The sequence below is a fragment of the Dendronephthya gigantea genome, unplaced genomic scaffold (genome assembly GCF_004324835.1).
Source record: "Dendronephthya gigantea isolate DGI-Jeju-01 unplaced genomic scaffold, DenGig_1.0 000113F, whole genome shotgun sequence".
Taxonomy (NCBI): Eukaryota; Metazoa; Cnidaria; class Anthozoa; order Malacalcyonacea; family Nephtheidae; genus Dendronephthya; species Dendronephthya gigantea.
Window position 1 is genome coordinate 246,523 of NW_021163123.1, and position 18,226 is coordinate 264,748.

General features: G+C 36.5%; 2 protein-coding genes across 3 annotated transcripts; one reads left to right on the plus strand and one right to left on the minus strand.

The window, feature by feature from the left end:
- Positions 1-663: 663 nt before the first annotated feature.
- Positions 664-2,810, minus strand: LOC114535210 (basic salivary proline-rich protein 2-like). Its single transcript, XM_028556594.1, has 3 exons — positions 2,712-2,810; positions 1,604-1,665; positions 664-1,443 (listed from the first exon to the last, which is right to left on the minus strand). Exons 2-3 carry the CDS (start codon positions 1,647-1,649, stop codon positions 956-958), a joined length of 534 nt encoding a protein of 177 aa, XP_028412395.1. The 5' UTR covers positions 1,650-1,665; positions 2,712-2,810; the 3' UTR covers positions 664-955.
- Positions 2,811-6,066: 3,256 nt separating this feature from the next.
- On the plus strand, positions 6,067-17,191 carry LOC114535209. Of its 2 annotated transcripts, none has more exons than XM_028556591.1 (12): positions 6,067-6,218; positions 9,160-9,230; positions 9,673-10,263; positions 10,463-10,579; positions 10,937-11,177; positions 12,115-12,335; positions 12,905-12,943; positions 13,579-13,682; positions 14,255-14,322; positions 14,623-14,646; positions 15,660-15,802; positions 15,915-17,191. In XM_028556591.1, the coding sequence occupies exons 2-12, from the start codon at positions 9,179-9,181 to the stop codon at positions 16,379-16,381; spliced, it is 2,067 nt and encodes a 688-aa protein (XP_028412392.1). In that variant the 5' UTR covers positions 6,067-6,218; positions 9,160-9,178; the 3' UTR covers positions 16,382-17,191. The 2 variants fall into 2 exon arrangements, with proteins under 2 accessions (XP_028412392.1, XP_028412393.1); XM_028556592.1 differs by lacking the exon at positions 6,067-6,218 and adding an exon at positions 6,243-6,266.
- Positions 17,192-18,226: the final 1,035 nt, after the last annotated feature.

Genomic DNA, 18,226 nt, shown 5'->3' on the forward strand with positions numbered 1-18,226 from the left:
AAGCTCTTGATTGGTCGAGACAAAAACTTTGTATTTTCAAACGTGCATAACTAATTGCATAGCAGTAATTTCGCAAAATTTTGATGAAAATTATAAATATATATATATATCGACAACAGGTCATACAAAATATAAGAACAGTGCCAATTTGTGTTATATCCTACTGGTTCAACTCTATTCCACCATAGATTAAGGACAGTCCACTGGTTTTTCTTCCCAGCTTATCTATGTTGACCCTCTTTTTACAAACTTTGGTCCACAAAAACTAATGCCATGAGAATTAGCGAGAAATCTATGGGAGGCATTACTATCATAAAGCAAGTTCAGATCAACATATCCAATCTCCAACTCACAAGATATCATTTATTGTAAATTATCGCGATATAAGAAAAATTATCCACTGGACTCAGACTTTTGATCACCACTGTAAATTCATAAATTATAGAGAACAATACAATAAAACAACGATACGAACAACAATAGAATACGCCAATCGACCCCTTCTGTTTGCTTAGTGTAAAAATCCCTAATTAAAATAAGTTTTCGTTTAATTCTCACGTTCTTTATCTTTAAGATTGCATCCATAAAACAGGATAAATAGTGATTTTTAGTGTGGTAGACCACCTTTAATCAACGTAAATTAAAGAACATCACTTCTCCAGATTTAGGATTCACTAGCTTTATTTCGTATTTGCACTAAATTACAACTGGCTAGTTATGTACATCAAGCTATTATTAGTGAGAAATGTTATACGCCCGTGAATATTGTCCATAGACGGAGTTTCCATATTTCCTTCCTGGGTTTTTCAGTCCTTACAATCTTTTATTTCTTGGAAAAATATACATTCAAATTTACATATTATATATTAATAAAATTTTCAAACGAATTATCAAGTCTTTGTGAACAACCGAGCGACACATTTTCCGTATAGAGTTTGTTAAGGCTATCCGCAAGTTAGCGCCCCATCATTGGTGGAGGAGGACAGGGAGAATTACATCCTTGAGGAGGAGGTCCAAGTTGACACGATGGTTGCTGCATGCCTCCGCATGGTGATGGAGGCAACTGAGGACAACATGGGTTACCACCTCCCATCGGCTGCTGCATACCCATTCCCATCGGTTGTTGCATTCCCATACCCATTGGTTGTTGCATACCCATACCCATAGGCATGCCCATACCCATACCACCACCCATTCCCATGGGCATGGGGAATCCCATGCCTGGAGGTGGTGGGCGAATAAGGAAGGTCTCACAGTAACCACCAGGGCAATCTTCACGGTTGATCATCTCCACTCCGTTGCCTAGATCTTTGGGGTATTCAGGTTTTGCTCCAGCTGGAGCGGCAGCGGCTGCACCACTTGTGCCATTGCCTGATGGAGGTGGCGCGGATGCTGCTTTAGCTGGAGCCGGTGTTGCCGGCGCAGCCGGCGCAGCTAAACTTGCTAGATAAACGATAGCGCGTATTACAGTTTACTTCTGCTATATATAAGTCATCGATTCAATTTCATTTATGATAAACATATAGAAGACCGTGATCGTAGGGGTCAGTAGAAATGGAGTTTTGGAAAAAATGAATATCAGAGTTTATGAAATTTTACAAACCTGTTGCAAGACAAAACGTAAACAGAACCACTATTTGAGCGTTCATCTCCGGACTTGAAAAACTAAAAGACGAGATAAATTAATTTCAATGAGACATTGCATAGGATGATGTAACTTTCATTCCAAAAAACTTTTGCGTGTTTAATGAATTACCGTTCAGTAGCGTATAAATATTTTTGTAGTAATACTGAAATTAATGCTACCTTCCTTATATTTAGGAGTATATTTATACCATTACAATAACCAGGTACAATAATTCGAAGGAAAAGGGCCTTTCCCTAACAATTCTTTGGAACAACAATATACGGGGTGTCTTGAAAAAAAAACGAAATCGGCACTTTCACATGCCGTAATGCATTAAATGTTGAGTAATTTTTAAGCAACAAAGAGGAGTTATTCACAGTGGCGTACCCAGCCTGACAATTTAGTCATGCTATGCTAATATTTTGGTGTTCATTGGCTGTGAAAAAAAATGAATTTCTAAAGAATGACTTGAAATTTGCATAGCATGACCAAATTTTCAGACTGCCTACGCCACTGGTTATTCAGCTTTCTAACAATACCCTCGTGTGTTAAAAATTGCCGGTCGAAAACCACATTCTCCTACCGAATTGAGTGAGACAATCTGATTGGCGCATACACGCATTAAAGCTCATAATAAATTCTAATTTGCTTCGTTCTGTCTTCGATCGCGCAAGTTTGTTTTCGAATGACGAAGTTCTCATTTTAAAAATATTCCATCCTTTTTTGCTGTTATAAACTGAAGAAAGGTATCATTGCATGGGGAGCTAAATAATTGCTCTTTCATACCGCATACGAAATATACCATTAAATTCACTATAATCTTCGTGAAAGTCTGTTAATTCCATTTCGTTTTTTTGAGACACCCAGAATTTTTTACTACTCCAAACTCCTTATTATAACAAAGAATAATAGCCGTAACGACGACACCACTTTACAGTAGAACTTTTGTTATTCCATCGCTACGTAAACTGGCAAAATCGTTCATAAATCAAGAATAATTTCAAAATCAAAACCCCCCAATATCAAGACAATTCCATACAGGTGAACTACAATGAAAATAATGTTATAATATATAAAAGGTTACCTATTCAAGTTGTCTTGATGGTTCGAAGTCTTGCGAAGAAGTAGAACGATGAAGTAATATATTATTGATCATCTGACAACAGGCTGTACTTAAAAGAACAACCAGTCGAATTGCGGGTGTCATTCTATGCTTCAATGATCACAATTACAACATTATTTTTCATTAGGCCTCGTCTACATGAGGACATGTACAGTCTTTTGCATAGAATCTAGTTGCAAGTCGTTTCCATACACGACCAACAGTATTTCGTCGCACAACACTTCATCTTTGATCAAGAGCTACTTCTAAGGAATCTTCAGTCATCTTTATACATATATTTAATTGTCCTTGTCTTGTAGCTATATATTGTTTTTTGCAACGAGTGCAAATCGGCAAACATTCCAATATATAATTGCAAAATTGTCGCCGTAATGCCGATCACAGTCAAGATTTGTATATATACATGAGATGGAGGGCAACAGTTTGTTTAAGCAAAGAAAAAGTCATGGTTTAAAACATTGTCGAAGTCTGAGTGCCATTGCTGATGTATCGAAGTAAAAGAAAGTGCATGATAACTCAATACTTGGTGAAACTGCCAGTCCATGCATGTTATATGCCAGTCATGCCAGTCCATGTTAACATACTGTTATCAGCAGGTCATAAACTTTATAATTTGTCCTTTTTGAAAAAGAATTTTATATCAGGAAATTTATACTTGGGTATATAAGCACTAAAACGCACAGTATTACGCGAGAGGACGTTGACTTTCTCATGGAATGCCGATTTTTACAGTTTGCTGTACACTGTATGCTGATCTTTAGCGTTAATTCATTCACATGCAAGATGTTGCAGAACTATTATCACGAACTTTAGTTTACATAGCTAGGAAGAGGTTTTGCATTTAACTTTGATCAAATTTGATTTCGATCGCGCTTTTTTTCTAAAACTATTGGGTCATTTTTTGAAAGGTATACCATGTACTACGGGTTTAACTAACTTAACACAATAAGTGGTTAGCTGAGCCATTCGCAATCGATAATAATTTTATAATATTCCTAATTTGCATTTTAACTAGATTTTTTAACTGATGAAAAATAAAAACGTATTTTCAAATTCCAGCATAATGAGGATAATGAGTAGCACTGGTGTTGAAATGCTATTTGCAGGATCTACATATACTGATGCCAATAATTTTATTTGCACTTTTTTGTTGTACCTATACACCCTATATAGTTTGTTAACAACTTTTGGATAATTTGCACTCGCCACTCGCGTATCTCATGCGTTCTCGAAACACTGCATGATACGCAAATTATAGGCACTCTCAAACGGAGTAACAGCTACTCTTTTCAAACATCTTAGTATATCGATTGTGACTGATTTGATTATCGAGAACCTGTATATTGTAACGTCTAATAGGAATGTTCATCTTTTTATAGTACTTAGCTATTTTGGTTGCGCCAAAACGATTTTCGTCATCAGACATTTCTGTAGCGCATACAAGAGGATGTTTGCAAAACATCTCTGTTCAACTTCGTTTCTTTGCGTTTTCTCTTTTTAAGATAATTTCGGGAGTATATTCGGGAGTTCTTAACCCAGAATTGCATTGTATATTATGTATAATTGCAATTCTAGCTGCGATATATATAACATAGAAATTAACCTTTAAAATAAAAAAGCATCTTTGTCCCTTGGGACTAATATGGTTAAAGGCAAGGGGGGCAGCTGCTATCCCTGCTCCCTTGCAATCGTGCAAAAGATATAGTGTTGAGAACATATCAGTTTTAAATCAGAATATATTTGCATTGAAAGCGAATAAAAAGATATGACGGATATAGACGCTTCCAATTTCATGGGTAAGGATGGCGCAATGACAACGAATTTGTGCAATGATAAAATAAGATTGGTGCAGCTAAATAAAATCAATTCCAGCGTTGAAATGGCTCGTATAATTATGGTGACTGCACACTCATGCAACTCTTTTTTTAATCAGAGTAACTGCCCTAGTAATATGGGAAGATTAGATTTTGGTATTATATTCTTGAAAAAGAAAACATTTTATATATAGTGTACCATTTAGAACAACATTTAAAAAACAAGCAAAATAAGTATTATATGAAATACAAATTTATAAAACGAAAGCTTGAAGTCGATCCAATTTCGGAAGACGCGAAAGTAAATGGTTGGAAAAAGGTATTATTTTATCAAATATTTCGGAATATCTACGCTTTACCATTTCCAAAAATACACATAATCAAAGCCATCGTCATGAAAAATAGTTTTCTCGAATGTTTCACCTGAAAAGAAAGAGAAAATAAGTTTCTTTTGCTTTTTAAATGACGCAATGAGGACTGCGAAGTTTTCTTAAAATGCCGTAATCAGATGAGTGACGGCTACGAGCCTATGGTCCGTTAACACTTGCGATACACTTTACATGTGCGATTTTAGATGTCAACGAGTGAATTAGTTAGGGATGTTTCAAAATAGCTCTTATACATCAGAGCGTTCGTAACTAGTCACTTGTTCGCATCTACCAAAAGAAGAATATCGCACATAAAATCGCAGCAAAAATTGCGAGTGCATGTAAACGAGCTTTATGGCGTCAGTACGAAGTAATTACAAATATCACGTCAATTTGACGAATCCCGTAGCGGTAGCGAAATCAAAAGCTCTCTAATCAGTTACTGGGTGCGGTTCGCTAGTTCGGTGTTCTGATTGGCTAGAAAAAGTGCAATTGACTGGCTGCATGTGAATATGGTAATGCCTTGTGTAATAAGATATGCGTCACACAAATATTCTTACTTCAGTGCATGGTCCTATACTGTTTATTCCCTATACTAAATAACAAAATATATAACAAACATAACGAAAAGTACATTTTCATTCGATTGTCTCCAAAAAGGCGAAATACATAATACCTTCTTATTTTCGAATTCATCAAAACAGAATTACACCTAAATGCAATTGTTAGAAAATATATGTATATAATATATACGCTTGCGGAACGAGGTTCAAATTTGCTTCACTGAGTGACGGCACAAAGTATAAGCTCGTCGAGTTTATTTGCATTGGGCCGATTATAGAGTCTTGAAAAAATAGTGATATTTTTTTATAGAGTCGCTATCATCATCTATAACAAAGTGAATCACTTTGAACCCGCCATTACAAAGTTTACAGGGTTGATTTTATAAGAGGTGTAAGAACAGTGTACTCTGCAACATTGTTCAGCAAAAGGTCTATAGGATTATACCAAATATCGCTGCAAGTTTATTCTTGTTTACAGAGCGTTTTCATGCGTATACAGCCATGAGAGAAAATTGGAAAGCGTTTATGTACCACCTGCCAAATATGCTTTGGCGTAATCGATAAAATATTTTCGAATTGACCGTCTGTTTGTGCTTGAGAAACAGAAATGCCGTTTAAATTCAATACATTCTAGTTTAAGTTGCAAAATAGATAAAATTACATACTTTACTGTGGATGGAATCAAAATACGACTAACCGAGTTGTGGACAAGCGCAGGTTTTGGTGAGTCAAGCAATCTTATGGTTTATACAATTAATAAATTAGCCGCAGGTAAACACTTACTCTAGATTTATTCATTGATCAATGATACAGATATTAGGAAATAGTTATTTTAGCTTTACGTCGATGCATAATAAGGTCCGATGCATATTAAAAAAGTATGACGGTGAATAATGTTAAACATATAGTACTCAAAAACGTTTTATAAGAACTTGTGACCAGACGACCAATTCAAGGAGCCCATAAATACGCTCAAATATTTATCATCATTTTGAAAAAACATTGGCGATTTTTTGAAACATCAATTTTGTTTTTTTTTTCATTGTTCTTTTCGAGGGGTTCTTATTTCACCCCAGGTTAGAGTATGAAAAGCAAGAGGTTATTCGGGGGACTTACGATTTTGCACGGTAATTCTTTCAACAGGACGGGTAGTATATAATTATTCATGCCGGCCAGTTACAAAACGCGTAAAAAGCGTTAAAATTTAGTCATGCACATGCAGTTACAAAAACGCAAAAACTGCAATAGCACGCCGTATGATAATCCACAAGCCTGGATAAATTATGATGTTAAACTATTTCCTAGTGGCGATGTTATTGAAGGTGAACAATGATCAAAATTTGTAAAAATAAAAAGATTACATATTTTTAATATACTCTAAAACTAATAAGGATTTGTCACACGTTAAAGATGATTTTTCTAAACCTAACGATTCTCTACCGCATGCCCTATTAGAATACTTGCCTTAGCTACAAATTAGCAAGATGAAAACAAAAAGCAAAATGCGTGACAGACAGTTTACAAATTTAATTCAAGGACAAAAACTTTAAACGCTATTGATGCATTCTGCACCTATTTTTTTACCTGATCCACACTCGGTATAGCTTTCATAAGTTATTTCGTGTCGGATTCGCTCATGTGATATGCTCTGCAATCAACAACTGATCCGGTGTTTACATAGAACCGATAAAATAACTGAATTCTAAAACACATTCACGTATTTATTATGTTGATAACATGAGTGTTACATAGAGTTATCACCACTGAGAAGAATTGCATTTGGTGCACAATCGAAAAATCGTACTAACTTACTCAGGTGAAAATATCGTAATTTACGTGTGTTGATACGTTTTTCCAAGCAATAAAATTAAAGATAGCAAATGATAAACATGCTAGTGATTTAATGTTTTGCATTCAAAATATTACACTAATGCCTCGTCGATGGAAAAGTTATAAATGAAATTCTGTAGTGTGCGATTTTTTAAAAGGCTAAAATAACGTTTTTTTCGGAATAGAAAAATCGCATACTGCAGATACTTAAAATTTTTTTGTTAAAGAGCACCCGTATAGTGTAAATTTTTTATTATAAAAAAATTTGCTTTGCAAAGAAAAACTTTGCTTTCCAGAGAAAAAATACGTTGACTGCTCATATAACTGTCTAAACATATTAAATACATATTATACGGATTTTATGATTTGGATGTCTCAAGTTATGTGTCATTCGTTGGTCATAGTAGAACTCGTAACTGTAATAACCCTTCGCTTCTACTAAAAGTTCCGTCATGCAGAACCAACACCTTCAAGTCCTCCTATTTCAACCGAATTGTCCCCCTTTGGAATCGTGTTTGTAAAGTAGGCTTGCCTAGTGATCTTCACAGTCTGTCTTCGTTCAAAAAATTTTTGTCGAAAACTTACTTAAATTTGCTAATCTCTAGTTTTGAGGTTGACATGACTTGCACTTGGTCATTACATCGTAGTTGTTTCTGTCACCAGGACTTGTCTGTTACGTAATTTAACAATTGCAACGTGCTTATGTGTCTAGATGTGTGTGTTTTGTGTAATACTGTAGCTGCATGTTAAATACGGGAGAGTTGCCTCGCATGGGTCTAAAGGTCCCGTTCGCACTCTTGCCGCTTGGGTATTGTTATCCAATAAAGTTGTAAAAATTACATATTACAATATAACATTTATAGTACGCGCGTGCTGACTGGTCGAGAAGAGACTACCTTCTGACCAGAAGTTGAAACTAAGTCACCCCAAGTCTTTACATGCAAAAACAAACACGGCCAAAACAAAAGTATTTTGCTGTGATTTCGTAAATCTGATAAAAACTCCCCAAAAAAGTAGTACTTCCTACCGGCTGAGACATTCTTGATGTTAGTAGAACGCAATTTATAGACCTATCTTTGGAAATGCGGAGTAAGACAGTTCTTTTCTGGGAAAAAGCGTAGAGTCTAGCGTGACAATGCAAGAATATTTGTTTTATCTATGATTAATACAACTTTTTTGCCAACTAGTCACTTGGAATTAAATAAACATAAACTTATAATTAATTTCTAAACAATGTCTATCAAGTGTATTTTGCGATGAAATTTTAGCTTTTAGGATATCGTAAAAATATTGTTGTCAAAATTGCACATTGGTATAAACTTGTTCCGTTTTAATAAGAGAATTTGTTTCCAATCCGATCGGCACTCCCGTCGTAATTCGTAAAGCAGTTCACCTGCAAGATTAATGCCATTATAATTCCATAAAAAAAAAACATGTAAAACCATGAAACAAACCAAAAACCAAATTTCTTTCAAATTCGCTCTGCATCTGCAGTGATCTCGCGAGTCACCTGCGAATGTAGCCAAAAATAACGTAGAAAATAACGTAGAAAAAACGAAATAACGCAGAAAAATTCGCCCTTCGGACTCGTTTTCCCACTGATTATTTCTCGTTCTCCCAAACTCCCACGCGTGTTTCTATAACTGTATAGAAAGACGGAATATGTTTTCTATTTCTTAATTAGTGCAAACAGAGTATACGTTTTTAATAAACCTGAAATATTTGTCTTTCTTTAGGCGCCATCGCATGGTTTTTGAGGTTTAACATACTTTAACGTGCTCTCTTTAGTCTTTTCTGCTTTTGCTAAATACAGCATGCAACATCTTTGTTTTAGGTTTCCGGATCTTTGAACGATGAGATTCTGCTACCTCTGTATCGTAATTGTCATAGCTCAGTTGACAAAAGGTAAGTTAAGTTAAGTTATTATTTCATAGTGTATTTCTAGTTGGTGTTTATAAATTGAATTCACTGCCTAAACCAGTTTAATTTGTCTCATTTATTGTATTCTCAGTTGTCTCCACCAACGCAAAGGACAATTATTTTTCTGTCCCCCTATATATAGAATATGTGTTGCGCTTATTGCTTTATCACAAATTGGTGATCAGTTGTCTGATGCTAATTCTAATGACACAGCAAATTAATTTTTCTACTCTGTAAAAACAGATTGTCAAAACAACTAATTTGAAATTGGTTGTCTCATTTTGATCAATTCAACGATTTTGAATGGTCCAAAATTTCCCTTAACTTACAATTATATGCGTGCGATTCGTTTGCTGATATTCTGCCTTTTGTGTGTCGTATGTCCAACCTTTGAGTATTAATGTACTTTTATGGTTTGCATTTCAAGCTGGACCGGTCAAGAGAAATGTACCGCTTGCGCAAGGAATATCTGCGACGGCTGGAGATATAAACAAGGCCGCACAAATTGGCACCGAGCAAGGGGTTACTTCCTTTCCTCTGAACAACGGCAATTCAAACAATATAAGTCCTAACAATGAAATAAGTGCTCCAAATAGTGCTGTGCCAAATGCAGCAACTGCTGAACCAGGAAACATGGGCGCAGCCACTGCAGCTGAAACAACAACTGACGGTAATATGAACAGTGATGCCACGAACACTGCAATGGACGCCGGAAACGCTAACCGAGCTTCCGCCGGGAAAACCCCGGTTGTGGATGCACAACTGGACGAAGATCACCAGGTCAAGCCTGTGGCAGAGAAGGGGGAGCTCCAACAGACCATGATTCACCCAGGAGGAGAGGTAGAAAAAGTATTTACGGGTACACCAGACGAGGTAGCAGCTAGCGACCAAAAAGGAATCAAACAACCTCTTCACACCATAGTAAAATCGAATGGTGAGATTGAGAAGGTGTACGTTGGAACGCCCAAGGAGAATAAGAAGGTCCTCGATAAGAACGAGAGAAAAGCAATGAAAGAAGGTAAGATAAAAGAACAGGTAGATTCACAAGCGTGCGCCATATTGACACAAGGGTGTACCCAAAGTTTCAGGGGCTTGGGTTTAAAATAGTACTATGTTGTTAGCATAAAATTTCTTGTGGGATGAGTTAAAGTACGTGATGTACTATCACAAACCAGATAACTTAGAAAAAAAATTGAATTGTGTTATTTTTTCTATAGCAACGGCTACCCTTGCACATGATACATTTAACATCAGTATTCCGTTAAAACCAAGAAAACCGCCAGTAATCAAGTTTATTGGCAATGAAACTGAAGGAGTGTATGTCAAGTCTCCAGGTATTTACAAAGTATTCTTACAAATAGACAAAAGCAATTCAATACCATCTTCAAGCCGAGGCCAATAGAATGGTAAAACTCAGTAGCTAAAACAAAGAGAAAACATACGAAGTAGGCATTTTAAAAACTACAACAAAATGTTGCATTTTTTCCCCTAAAACAACTCGCAGAAATCTTACCTACGATATGAGTAAATTTGCCTTTCTGCATTTATTTTGGCACTGATAAATTTTATGTAAATGTTATGTTGTAAATGATGATTGAATAAAATTTATGCTTCCAATGTCCCGTGTGATATATATAACTGGACTTCCATGCGACGGCTGTAGCTAATAAAGATATATTTTTAACTTTTAGCTTCAGAAAACTTTAAAACGAGCTGTGTCACAGAACACAACAAGAAACGCGACATTCACAACGCTCACCCGCTGGTCTGGAGTGACAAGCTAGCCGAAAGCGCCCAATCATGGGCAGACCACCTCGCCGAAATTGATGACGACATGCCTGACACGACTAATAGAAAATACGGTGAGAATATCTTTTGGACACGACCACAGCTCCCTGAGGATGAGTTGTGTAAGGCAGCAGTAGATGAATGGTAAGTATTTCAAAAAGATCATATCTAGTTTGGTGATCATATCTATAAGACTCCGATTAATACATATTCGTACATGTAACGCAATGCACTGCGGTTATGCAAGAACCACGAATACCTTGATGTTACACGAAGTTTGTTTAGCTTGTTCGCTTCGTGGAAATTTCCGCGTTTGACGACACAATGAGAAATTGTTTACAAGCCTTTCCCGATAGGCACTACACGACTTAGGTCTGCAAGGCGAACGCTTATCTTCAAAGCCTTCAAGAATTCTCAAAAAAGAATGGAACGTGACACAATAAAACTTTTTGAATATTTTTTTCACAAAGGCAACTATACTTCATTGAATATCCCATTCCGGGAACATGTCCATGTCCATGCCCATGCCAAGTTGTTTCAACAGAAATTTTCAATTTTAAAAGTTTTTTCTCATGATCCTTCTAACAAACCCCTGGAATTCAGAGAGCACTTTTAAGTGCTTTCTTCATACCTAATATATTCAATAGTTCGTCATATTCTTCCCAAATCGTTGCTTTACACCATCAATTGTGCTTGCTCAGGGTGAAGCTCCTCCCTTAATTGACCATGGCCTCTGGAATTCTCACGTTTTTCGAAAAGAGTGTCTTGCCAAAAAAAACAAGTAATTAAAATAAAAAATCCAAAAAGTGGACGTCCTCAAATATTTATCTGAAAATGACTGCATTTTGCGACATTGGTGGTCCATGCTTTTTGCATTTCATTGTTAGGACTTATATTGTTTGAATTGCCGTTGTTCAGAGGAAAGGAAAAATCGTTATTTTTATTTTGCCCGAATCTGACAAATCTATATACACCTCAGTAACATAAGCTGTATAGGAACTGCCTGCATGCTAATGACGCAGAGTCACATAACTGAAGACATAACAAAGTGACTTTAGAAACGGCACCTGAAATTTTCTAGGTACAATGAGGTGAAGCTGTACGACTTTTCCGCGTCTCACAAACGCAATTATGACGCAGACCCAGTAAACGAATTCACTCAGCTCGTTTACGATGGCCAGACACGCGAGGTTGGCGTAGCATTCTCTCTAAGTCGCAGTAACAAGCAATATGTTGTAGCACGGTATTACAAGAAACGGAATAATATGATGCTGGATGCCGAAGTTCATCCTGCACATTCCGGTAAGTGTATCAAATTTTGATACGTAGCTAGTTATTGTAAAAACCATTAGGTACCTAGCTTCTGTTATCACCTGCCACATCCGGTAATAGTTTTCCCTGTACCACATCATTCAAAAGTAGCATAATAATAGCATAATTTCTTGTGCAATTGCGGATAAAGATGTACTCGTTAGTTAAAAAGTGTTCTACTACGAAGGGCAAGCGCTGTTTGCAATCTTCAAATTACCTACTCGTCGGGCTATTAGCTAGACGTAAAGCGTACAAAATGTTTTGAAATTCAAATATTAAGATACGAAATTCATGAAATTCTAAATTCTATATCATTCAGTTTTGAACACGTAGTTACTGCATATCTGCTTGCTTTGTGCCTTTCCTTGCCAAACATTAAACCATGCATGAGAAATAGCATAGCTCAATTCCATGTAGTTCCATATAGGACAGTCAACTTTACGTGGTTTAAGAATATTAAACAGTTAATATTTTTGACGAGATTGATGTTAGAATTTCTAGCTAACGATTTCTTTGTTACGATCTTCGTTTTTTACTTTTCACCTTTTTATTTTTCATAGATCGTTCACGGGTTCGTTTTGACCGACCAGTGTTTCAAAGTAAGTATTACAATCGATCTGACTGAAAGGCCAATTCTCCTATTCATTGGATTGTAACAAATAGTTGGAACTAGCAGCCAAAAACTTTTGCGCATGCGTCAGTCGGACTTGCGCGCAGCCTTGAATATATCATGTGCGATACACAGCGAGCTTTTAACTTCATAAACAAAAATTGGTATAGCCACTAAAACGCGCGTTTAAGACGAAATTTGATCGATAAACCATCACGAACTTTCTCTCTCTGTTTTTCTTGGGCATATCACTTGCACATATTTAGTTTTGGCTATTTGAAAATCAGTAATGAATAAAACGTTTTGCATAATTCATTTGTGTTCCAATATTACAAATTTCAATAACGACGAAAAAATGTCAATTGGCAATTGCGGAAATAACTAATCTATATCGGTCCTGTCCAGAAGTCTATAACGTGATAACAAACATCTCCGGCTAAAACCGACGATGCTTTCAGCGATTAAGTTTGAAAAATCTGGCTATGGTGGGTCATGATCCACCAAAACCTGATCCGCTTTCTCCCTATTTTGTGCATTTATCGAATGTCCATCCTTCTTTCTCTTTCTCGCAGTGTCAATGATTCGTATTAAGAATAACCATTTGATTTTTCTTGTTAAATACAGATTACAATATGATTATACGTCTCCCACGAATCTCCTGGGTTCCACAGTACAAACAACCGAATTCACCAGCATTCCAAAGGCTGGAGAGCAAGATGAAAAACGCGGTAAGTTCACTTAGATGATGTTAATGTGAACCAAAAAAGCTTCTAACATCTCGGTATAAGAGGAAGTCGTTCATTTTCTTTGGTGAGATAATAATTTGACAGAAATTCCGTGGTTCTGTTTCTTAATTCTATCGCAGCATTCATTGAGATGTCGCAGGGCCGTAAGTAGATGCGATAATAGTGTTTCCTAACGTTCAATAGGTTTAAAATAGTAAACAGGTAAAACGTTATGAAAACGTTTAAAATACTAAACCAGTAAATCTGTTCAAATTGGCAATGTTATGGAGTTTGTTTTGACCGACGTACAGCGAAATCGAATAAAAAATGAAAGGAAAATGAGTAAATAACCGTCGAGGGGGCCTTTATCACAGAGCAAATAGGATTCACTCATTTTTTAAGAATTTGAGGAAAATACTTGGGTTCTCTCTTTTCTTGTGTAATTGTTAGAGCGAAACTGCTACTCCTAGCATAAGTGGCATAAGGGACTGTGAAGTGAATTTTGTGTCTAATATCTGGTTTTTGTCTGAAATTGGAGTTCTAGCTAGCTAAACGTTTCATTCTTTACTTACTAGTTTAAGGCGACGTTCCAAGAGAGTCCAACGGTTACAAGTCTTGTGGATTTCAAACTCAATACATTCAAGTAAGTATAATAACGACGAACAAAATAGAACTAGAACTTCTTGTGTGAACTTAGGTGTGATATAAATGTGGCTCTGTAAAGAGCATTTATTGTCATGAAAGAAAAAGAAATTTGCAGGGCAACGTCTGTCAAGATAATTGAAGGGTGCATGTAATTACATAGCTATTCAGTTATGCCAGATAAATTTTTTAGAAAGAACGAATACATAAATATGACGATGTCTGCTCTCCCCTTCCCCATTTGTACCGTATCTTGTTACGCACTTCATCTTTTACAAACATTGCATTTGTATGTTTTCAGGTTGGACGACAGGAAACCTGGCAGGTAAATAGCTAAGTATATTATACCTCAGATTCAAATTGTCCAATAAAAAACTGTATTTGTACCACGTGATGAGTAGATTTTTTGTGGAAGCACATAGACTGCGAACTTAAATCCTGGTATTTTTACCCGGGGCATGTAATTTAAAGTCGAATTACCCTCTTTTGCCCGCAAGGGAGGGTGATTCCACTTTAAATTCCCCCGAAATTCGTAAACTAGCCTGCCGTTACGGGTGTCAGATTGTAAATATGGCCGACGGCAACAAGACGCCGGACGACTTTTTGTCAACAGCTTTAAATTTTCGGTATAATATATCAGTTATCAACCTTTCACTCGGGTGATTCCACAAGAAATTACCCTGAGGGATGAAATATTCCTCGGGCAGCGCCCTCGGAATATTTCATCCCTTAGGGTAATTTCTTGTGGAATCACCCTCGTTCCAGGTTGATAACTGATAATAAGAGCTAAGTTAAGATTAAGTATACATTACAGATTAAAACCCAAAATTGTGTAATAATATTTACAAAAAGCACTACACACTTTTGTTTCGAGAGCTGCACATCTTCTCTCTCTTTAGGTCATGTTTATAGATAAAATAAAAATATCCCATATTCCCGTCGTTCATAGCGGCATAGACTTAATCGTTTTGCTCATCTCTGCAAAGTTTCTTTTGGTATTGTCTCAGAATGAGCATGTATAGGCTTATTAAATTGTCTTTTGAACTGATCCGAGCAAAATTGTTTTGGAGGAAACTTTATAGATATTAAATGAAAGGATTATTCGCAAGCGGGCACATTCTGAAGAAAATTTTTAACATATATAGCACATTGACTGCGCATTAGTTTATCGTGCATGTCTAATTTGGATGGTAAAATTAACACCAACAACAAATCACATTTTTGAAATAGGAATAATTTTCTCAAATTTCAATGTACGACTTAAAAATAAGTCATAAATTGTTCTTTCACTTCATAAACATCATGCAGTAATGAACTCTTTCAATATCTTAAACACAGTAGTGCTATTCTTGCTGATCTCGACGTGAGATTTTATCCATACGTAAAAGATCCAATCCAACGATTACGAAGCAGCATCTTCCATGGTCAGCTGAACGGAATGGAACTGGATGACAACTTCTTGAAAGTCTTCAACAAGACAGGTAAATACGTACTGTATATGTTTTTTATCTCTTTAAATAATTGAGTGAAACAAAATATTACATCGTTGTGAGACCATTGTAATTTGCTTTCCCTTGAATACCTAATTCCCAGGTGTATATGTGCCTCCTTCGTCGTGGAAAAATAAAATGGAACAAACTGACCTCCAAGCTGACTTACTTCGCCCAAACACTGGAGCTACAGATCCTATAACAGGCGCTCCGTCAAATGTCACATACCCTCAGCCGATCTCCGAAGATATTGACCTTCTGGATCGAAAACCTTGCCAAGGAGGAATATGTGAAACATATCTTATAAAAGATCGAAGTAAAGAAGCTCCTACCAATGTATCAACACCATTAAAATCTGTTCCTGTAAATGCAACTCCTGCTATTCCTCCTCCACCAAATGGCTTTGCCCAACCTTGCTGCAATCAGATGCCACCGATGCCACCACCTCAACCTTGTCTCGCTTTAGCATGTCCACCACCCTCACCCATGCCGGCATGTAATCCTAACTGCAGACCACGATCTAACGGAATGTGGCCTTCGGCCTTATATAGAAGAGGCGGAATATCATAAAAACAAACAATGAAAAGAATAACTGTACTTTGTGGAAATATTATTCATTTGTTTTTGTTTTTATGCTTTAATTGTAAAGTTACGTGATATTGAAAAAATCGTCTCTATAGCGGCCAGAACAACATGTAGTAAAAAACACAGCTGTGATCAGCATTCAGCCACAGGACGTCAAAAGAGAGGTTAAGATACCTCGCTAACGGGCAGCCTTATTTTCTCAATAGAAATTCTTCTTATTTATATATTTTGTGATACAAACATATATTTTATGATACAAACTTGCTTGCCTCAAGAGGCTGGGAAAGGATTGCCGATGTATGGTCTGACACACACAAGCTGCACAAGCATCGTTAGAAATTCATTGAATAAAATAAGTCCTCCCGTACCTGTAAATTGGAACCGAGCTATCATAACCTCACTGATGTCCCAAACAAAAATAAGGCAAATATAATTCCTGACAGAAACGAGTCATTGTGGCAGCGGCCAGAAACCTGTAAATATAAATGCAAAAAGAAAAGTTCATGTTTATGCCAAAATTACGCTATATTCCACATTCTTAAATCATTCCAATTACATGGGTGTTGACAAGGTTAAGGTCGCAGAGAACTAAAAATAAAGTAAAAAAGGAAGGCTACTAAGGCTATACCAGAACGTGAACAATCTTATGTTTGCCCGGAGCCAAATTTTATACCTCCAGGCGCACGTAGACAGGTTTGTGATCACTGTTCCCTTAGTGGAACACACCACTTTCCTTAACTATATCAGAGGGACTTGTAGCGATTATATCAAGTAAAGATTTTGTAATTATTGTAATTACTTTTTTCCCTGGAAAAAATTTAAGGTATCCATAAGCCTTGGGGAATAGGATAGCAATAATGGAAGAGCTAGGTCACAGTTAAGTCACCGAGAAGAATTAATTTTTTTTCGCTCGTCCAAAATAAAGAAAATAATTTTCTAAATCGTGTATAAAATTAACGTTAGAGCTCGGAGGACGATAAAGCAAAATCGGGCTTGGTGATCTCTCGACATACCGAAGGACATGCATGCCCTTCGAATTTTAAACGCTTCTAATAATGTTATATATATATCCTCTGTAACACTGTAACACTGAAGAACTTGTCTAATCTAGTCTCACTGACGATTGAGAAATATCTAATGGTTAATTGATGAAATAAGTTTTAATGTATTTTGGAAGGGAAGTGATGTTCAAAAAATGAGCTATTCTGAAGCCATTTTTTTGGTGTGCAGTTTGTTTTTGATAAAGCGTGTTTAAGCGTGTTTCTGAGTTATTGCTATAAATAAGAGAATCAAGAACCATAGACCTTAGAACCATAGAACCGTAGAATCGTAGAACCGCCATTAAAATAATCGTTCAATTTAGATTTAATTTATTTAAATATACCCCGTGACTCGTAACACGTGGTGGTATTAACGTTGTGGTAATAGACCATTCCGCACGCAGCGCGTGGGTTTTGCGTGGAAAGATTTGAAAGGATTTGATTGGTTGTCGCAAAACTTCGGACAGTCCGGCGAAATGTAAATTAATGCCAAAGCCTGTCCGTATAGGACCTGATGAGAGATACAGACAGTCATGAAGAGAATACAAACAAGCAGCTACATGTTTACAGGCGCCGTCTTGACCACCAGGACAAAGGCAGTATTCAGAAAAAACAGATGGTTGGTTTCCATTTTACATTCGCTGAATCGCGGCTTCTTGGTCACCGTAAGTGACGAACCAAACTTTGTAAAATTTCACCCCTTCATTGCCATTGGTTACGTATTTCATAGCTGGTTTTACTTTCCCATTGAAAACAAAGTGTCCTCCGACTTCCTTGACTTTGATGTCTT